The 7,036-nt window shown below is 42.9% G+C and overlaps 2 protein-coding genes across 20 annotated transcripts in view; one reads left to right on the top strand and one right to left on the bottom strand.

Moving 5' to 3' along the window:
• The window catches only part of nrcama (neuronal cell adhesion molecule a), a 1,100,153-nt gene that overhangs the window by 114,906 nt on the left and 978,211 nt on the right, over nt 1–7,036 (bottom strand). The gene's annotated exons all lie outside the window — the stretch shown is intronic.
• The window catches only part of LOC116673002 (regulator of nonsense transcripts 2), a 22,990-nt gene that overhangs the window by 4,673 nt on the left and 11,281 nt on the right, over nt 1–7,036 (top strand). For all 5 annotated transcript variants that reach the window (XM_032505071.1, XM_032505070.1, XM_032505069.1 and 2 more), the window contains exons 4-14: nt 303–463; nt 582–773; nt 863–1,012; nt 1,545–1,648; nt 2,564–2,649; nt 3,854–3,962; nt 4,132–4,245; nt 4,372–4,488; nt 4,677–5,066; nt 5,841–6,116; nt 6,223–6,406. In XM_032505071.1, coding sequence (XP_032360962.1) covers nt 303–463; nt 582–773; nt 863–1,012; nt 1,545–1,648; nt 2,564–2,649; nt 3,854–3,962; nt 4,132–4,245; nt 4,372–4,488; nt 4,677–5,066; nt 5,841–6,116; nt 6,223–6,406 — 1,883 coding nt within the window. The remainder of the gene's footprint in view (nt 1–302; nt 464–581; nt 774–862; nt 1,013–1,544; nt 1,649–2,563; nt 2,650–3,853; nt 3,963–4,131; nt 4,246–4,371; nt 4,489–4,676; nt 5,067–5,840; nt 6,117–6,222; nt 6,407–7,036) is intronic.

Below are 7,036 nucleotides of genomic sequence, written 5' to 3'. Positions count from 1 at the left end.
TACAGTAAAAGAGACACAGGCCATACAATCGTTTAACTGCTAGTCAACTTGCTGGTGCTAAATTTGCACTAGTAAGTTGCATTTTAAGCTAAGTTCACAACTCTCACGACCAACTGCTGCATGACAGGTGCCACTAACTATTGATGAGGACTGGCGGGTAAAATTGTCCGTCCTACACACAGTATGCCAGGCAGACACACAGCTGACAACCTAGCGGGTGGATGCATGCTTGTTGGTTAACTGTCAATCTTAATTAGCATCCCTTAATGATCGGACCCTTATCATTTTCTCTTTCCATCCAGACGTATCCTACATTCCAAAGGGGAGCTGAGTGAGGATAGACACAAGCAGTATGAAGAGTTTGCCACTTCCTACCAGAAGCTGCTGGCGAACACTCAGTCCCTGGCTGATCTGCTGGATGAAAACATGCCTGAGCTGCCCGTGGACAAGACTGTGCAGGAGGGTGTGTGTCCTTTCTCTTCCAGAATCATAGTTCAAATAAAAGAGTTTTTTTGAGGACGTAAGATATTTGTCTGTAGTTTCCGTGTGCATATAATGTTGTCTTCTCGGTGCTCTCTCAGAGCACGGGCCCGGCATTGACATCTTCACCCCTGGAAAGCCCGGAGAGTATGACCTGGAGGGAGGGATCTGGGAAGATGAAGACGCTCGTAACTTCTACGAGAACTTGGTGGACCTGAAGGCCTTCGTCCCTGCCATCCTCTTCAAGGACAACGAGAAGAGCAGCCAAGGCAAAGACAAGGACGAAGCCAAAGGTATATTAAATAATTCATGCAGAAAGATGACGAAAGATGTTCACGCAGACGTTTTTTTCTGAATGTGCTGCTGTTGCTGTCTGGTTCAGATGGCAAAGAGGGGAAAGACGCGGCCAGCACCACAGAGGAGCTGGAGCTGGAGCTGGAGGCTCTGGACATCACGGATGAACCTCTGGAACTGGAGGGACCAGACGAGGCAGAGAATGAAGAACTGGCCAAAAAACTGCTGGATGAGCAAGGTAAACATGAGCTCAGAGAAGCACCTCAGTTCTTAAATGTTGTTTTTTTATGATCAATTTTTTTTATATGTATATATTTAGAAACCACAAATGGCTACAAACAACACACTGAGACTTTGAACGTGTCGCAGGACCAAAAAACATAGAGAGGATAGATGGGAGGGAGGGAGGGAGACAAAACAACACATACACAGACAGACACAAGACAAGGGACCAAACACCTGCTCAAGTTAAAGCAAAGGCTGTAGCACAAGGCTACAGCACAGATATCAGAGAGGCCTCTGTTCTTAAATGGTATTCTAAATCTAACATTGTAACATTGAAAAGTAATATATAAACAGTGGATGTCTATATATGTATATTATATACTGTATATATTCACAGTATATAATAAAACAGTATAATGTATATATTATATATATTATACTGTGAGCTTTTGTGTCGTTCAGAAACACTTATTATATATATATATTGATTTTTTTTTTCATTTCAAGTGGATTTTTTATAAACTTTTTTATATTTGTATGTGTAGAACAAGAGGATGAAGAGGCCAGCACAGGGTCCCATTTGAAGCTGATCGTGGACGCCTTCATCCAACAGCTCCCCAACTGTGTCAACAGAGACCTCATAGACAAGGTGACGGAGAAAGACAAACCCTACGTTTAACCAGGGTTGATTGATTGAATAAGATTGATAATATCCTGAGGGACCTAAAAATAGAAAAGAATGTAAAAAGGGTAGGTGTAATAAGCAAATGCTTCAACCTACTACTTTTCAATCAGTATTGATTATGAACGAGTTAAGATGACACTGCTTGAACTAAGGTGACACTTTTTTTTCATCATTTATGTTATGTAAGTGATGTTGTGTATTTATGTGATTGGTTGAAATAAACTAAAAATTAAAAGGTTGGGTACCGAAATTCCTACACAGCCGGTAGGAAGTGGACCCAATTAGAACACAAATTTCGGTACCTGATTTCGGTCCTCTGTCGCTCCGAAACGGACGTAAAAATCTCACCCTTTCTCTGTAGTCTGCTGTTAGCTAGCTACCGTAAAATGGCATATCTTCCTTCTGGGCTCCGGTTAGACTACCAGCTCAACATTTGTTTTGTTGTTACTTGTTAATAGTGTAACTGTTATGTATTGTTAAATTATTGTAGTGACTTAGGTTTACTTATTGTATACTACTATTATTATCATTAACTACTTTAAAACGTTAATATATTGTTAAATCTAAATAATTTTCAATAGAAAAAAACTATAAAAAAGCCTTTCTTTGATGTCAGTTTTTCAAGAATAGGTTTAGGAATCGGAATTGTTTTAAAATCCAAACGATACCCTACGTTTAACGTGTTAATGCCTTGCTTTGTGTGTATTGATATGAATAAAATCATATTCTAGTAAGTATTCTGGGCATGTTGCCACGTGACTTGTGCTAAATGACCAGCTCCTGCGTATATTAAATAGTTATATATGAGTAATGTAATTTTGATGACAAGCAAAGCATTTGGTATCTTTGAATTTATGAGCGCTGTGTTGACTCCTGCAGGCTGCCATGGACTTCTGCATGAACATGAACACCAAATCCAACAGGAGGAAGCTGGTCCGAGCCCTCTTCACTGTCCCCAGGCAGAGGTAAAGCTGCGCAAACTGGGGTATATCAATTTGCTGACGACGTGAAAAGAGATAACTTGGGTCTTTTGAAATGACTTTACGCAGCTGGAGTCATTCTTAAAGCTGCACTAATCAGTATTTTTATGTTAACAATGGATCAAATGACTCTGCACAGAGTTTCTCTCAGCTGTGAGGAACATTTTATCCTCTTTCTGCACGTTGTTGTAATATATTTACTGTGCACTAACTGCCCAGTACCAAACCGCAGCCAGACCCAGTTAGAGACGAGCTGGTGTGAACATAGTGGAGCATTTAGAGGCTAAGGAGTTGGTAAAGAACAGAAACAGAGCTTAAAGAGAGGTATTATTGGACTTACATTTATCAGGTGGACACACACATGATCCAAATGAATGCTAATGTTGCTCAGTATCTGCTGGATGTGTTAACAAGCAACATTTTTGGAACTTTATAATTTGATATGTCAATGTTATGTTGACAGCTTGTTGTGCTGCCATGTAGCTTGTTTTTAAACTAAAAGTCTAAATGTTTGTCTAGACAGGAGCTATTTAAGCTACGTTTGACAGAATAGCTTTTTACACACAGGCTGCGTAATGGCTTGCATTACGCTTCAACTTTACCTGTGTAACTTCAACCTACATATTTTTGGCTTCAAGAAGATCTTTAAAAATGGCTCAAAAATGTAAAGTTTCATTTAAAAAAAATTAAAAAAATGGCGGGAAGTATTGCATTTTGTTGGGAACAGCGGCGGGCTAATCCACATTTGGTGCTCTTGTGAGTAATTGTTGGAGTGTGTGTGTGTGTGTGTGTGTGTGTGTGTGTGTGTGTGTGTGTGTGTGTGGTGAGTGTGTGTGTGTGTGTGTGTGTGTGTGTGTGGTGTGTGTGTGTTGTGTGTTTGTGTTGTGTGTTGTGTGGGTGGGTTGAGTCAAATTAAACAGTGTGTGTGTTCATGGTGATGTCACAGCCAGTTCACCGGTGTGGCTCATTGATGTGTTTGAAGAACACATATCCGGCTTTTGATACACACACACAGAATACTTCTTAGTAGATACATGCAGTGTTAGTTTTGGTCTTTTCATGGAATTTATAGGAAAAACATAGAATACAGCCAGCTTTATTCAGTATATTTAAACACCACCAGGGGGTGCTATCGACATAGTTTATAGTCTGATGATCAGCAGGGCACTGACTCTTTCTCCTCCTGCAGGTTGGATCTTCTGCCCTTCTACTCTCGCCTGGTGGCAACCCTTCATCCCTGCATGTCAGACGTGGCTGAGGACCTTTGCTCCATGCTGAAGGGAGACTTCAGGTTTCATGTAGGTCCTCTCATTGTTGCCTCTGTACAGTGTTATTGGGACTAGATGGATAAACGCACTAAAAAAATAAAACCTCTGCAGAAGCTAACTAGCTGGACTACAAGTTTTTCTTCATCAGTTCCAAAGCTGAATTTCTTTAGATAATTTTGTTCTAATGTTTGTGCTGTAGATGCGGAAGAAGGACCAAATCAACATCGAGACAAAAAACAAAACAGTCAGATTTATCGGGGAACAGGCCAAGTTCAAAATGTACTCAAAAACGGACACACTTCATTGTCTCAAGGTGGGTGACAAAAAACATTGCTGTTTCAGCTTTGAAGCCTTGTTATCTCTGAGCTGAGCAATACAACTGTTTAAAATAATAATGATAACAGGAATACTGAATGTGTGTTTGTGTGTGGCCCAACAGATGTTGCTGTCTGATTTCACCCATCACCACATAGAGATGGCCTGCACACTGCTGGAGACCTGCGGCCGCTTCCTCTTCAGATCCCCCGACTCTCACCTGCGTACCAGCGTCTTGCTGGTTAGTACGCCGTTTTCCACGACAGTTTCTTTTTGGTAATCGGAGGACAGACCACGAAACTAGCCGAAACCTAAACAAAACAAAACTAAACAATTGGCCGACAATGTCTGTAATTTTCCCCAAACAAAACGATCTTTAAAGTATAGTTTTGCATGTAAACAGCTGATATTTTCCTGTCTGCGTTCCAGGAGCAAATGATGCGTAAAAAGCAGGCCCAGCATCTTGACGCCCGCTATGTCACGATGGTGGAGAACGCCTACTACTACTGCAACCCCCCACCCATGGAGAAGACGGTGAAGAAGAAGAGGCCTCCGCTGCAGGAGTACATCCGCAAGCTGCTCTACAAGGACCTGTCCAAGGTCACCACGGAGAAGGTGCTGAGGCAGATGCGCAAGCTGCCCTGGCACGACCCCGAGGTCAAGAGCTACCTGATCTGCTGCATGGTCAACATCTGGAACGTCAAGTACAACAGCATCCACTGTGTGGCCAACCTGCTGGCCGGCCTGGTGGCCTACCAGGAGGACGTGGGCATCCACGTGGTGGACGGAGTGCTGGAGGACATCCGGCTGGGCATGGAGGTGAAAATATGCACTGATCCCTGATGTAGTAATACTTGTATATTAGTGAATATACATAAAAAGAAGGATTTGACAGGTTTATTTCTGTTCTGTTGATGAGTCCAGAATCGTGAGGTAAGGTACTGTACAAGGGCAAGACAGGTTTTAGCATTTTACTGAAGAGGAACTAAATGTTGTTACTGTCATTATTGTGTACACTGTTGCATGTTGAAGGACACGTGAGAATGCAGTCTGGCTTCATGCAGAGTCTGAAGTTTTGCACAACCCTTCAAAGTGTTTGAAGTCAGGCTCTGACAACCCTCTCCTGATATTGTTTACATTTGAGGCAGAAATATTCAAATAAGAATTCGAAAGATTTATTGGCAAAGTGAAAAGTCTTTTCATATATGCAGACAGTGGGACGTCAACGCACAGGCGTCAAAATCTGATCAACTGGACGTCTGCTGATTGTGGCTTTGGGTCCGTCTGTAAAAGGGATAAAGTGAATTGAACATGTTATTAAATCAAGAGGCAAAGTGTTTTTTTTTTATAATTTCTTTTTTTTAATTTGTGCTTAAGCTGGAAATTATTCCCAAACAAATGATTAAAAACTTTGGTCTACAAAATGTTCACCACTGTAAACCTAAAGCCCAAGATGATGCCTTTAAATGTCTTGTTTTGTCTAGTCTCGCTTGGACTTTGGAGGAATTTAACTGAGTATTTTTACAGTATTTTATGGCTTCCCTTACATAAGCATAGGATCTGAATACTTCTTCTACCGCTGTCCATTTCCAGGTCAACCAGCCCAAGTTCAACCAGCGGCGGATCAGCAGCGCCAAGTTCCTGGGCGAGCTCTACAACTACCGCATGGTGGAGTCGGCCGTCATTTTCCGCACCCTCTTTTCCTTCATCTCCTTTGGGATCAATCAGGACGGCAGCCCTAGCGCACTGGACCCTCCGGAGCACCTGTTCCGCATCCGCCTGGTCTGCACTTTGCTGGATACCTGCGGCCAGTACTTTGACCGAGGCTCCAGCAAGAGGAAGCTGGACTGTTTCCTCATCTACTTCCAGGCATGTCTGCTCTTAATGCACCTCTCGTCCCTGTCTGTATCTCAAGAGACTTTCTGGTCGCATTAAAGGTTAGATAAATAAGATGATGTTGTGTGTGTGTCTGCAGCGGTACATCTGGTGGAAAAAGAGCATCGATGTTTGGACCAAGGACCACCCGTTCCCCATCGACATCGACTACATGATCAGTGACACCCTGGAGCTGCTCAGGCCCAAGATGAGGCTCAGCTGCTCCTTGGAGGAGGCCACCAAACAGGTCACCGACCTGGAGAGGGAGGTGCTCTACAAACTAGGTAGAAACATATCTCAAGATAAATGCAGGAGGATGTTGTCTAAATCCGGTGTGTTGTTACCGAAACATGTATAGTGAGTGTGTGTGGGGGTGTGAGGGTGTGTGGCAGCCAGTCACGCTGGTTGAGTTGCTCTCTGTCGTCCCAGCTGAGCCGCATTCCCCGGTGTGTAGGAGGATGATCATGCTGCATCAGTCATCGCTCTGCTTTATCTGTCAGACCTGTTTTACTTCGCCGAATCGTACGCATACCCAACACACAACACTCAGTCAAAGGGGCCAGTCACTGCAGAGTTTTTAGGGATGATAATAATGAATCAAAAGAGTGCAGAGTACTCCATACACAGAAACTCTACACTGCACGTCGGTTACAGTTAGCATTCATTCCCGCAACCAATGACTCTGCAGTAGTCCCAAGTATTTCATTGGCTACTGCTCCAATCGGCAGTGATGAAGCACAATGCTATGATGCTTGTTGCGTTCATCTGTAACTTTAGTGACTCTTTGTCATCTCAGCCACAAATGTTGTCCATCTCTGTTCAAGCAGCCCTAGGACATTGTTCAAAATCATTATCCACCCACCCTTTATATACATTACTTTCCCCCCTACTGTCTGTCTGTCTGTCTGTCTGTC

This window comes from Etheostoma spectabile, chromosome 23 (genome assembly GCF_008692095.1).
Source record: "Etheostoma spectabile isolate EspeVRDwgs_2016 chromosome 23, UIUC_Espe_1.0, whole genome shotgun sequence".
In the NCBI taxonomy this organism is placed as follows: domain Eukaryota; kingdom Metazoa; phylum Chordata; class Actinopteri; order Perciformes; family Percidae; genus Etheostoma; species Etheostoma spectabile.
Note: the sequence above shows the minus strand (reverse complement) of the source record. Positions and strands in the feature narration are given on the sequence as shown.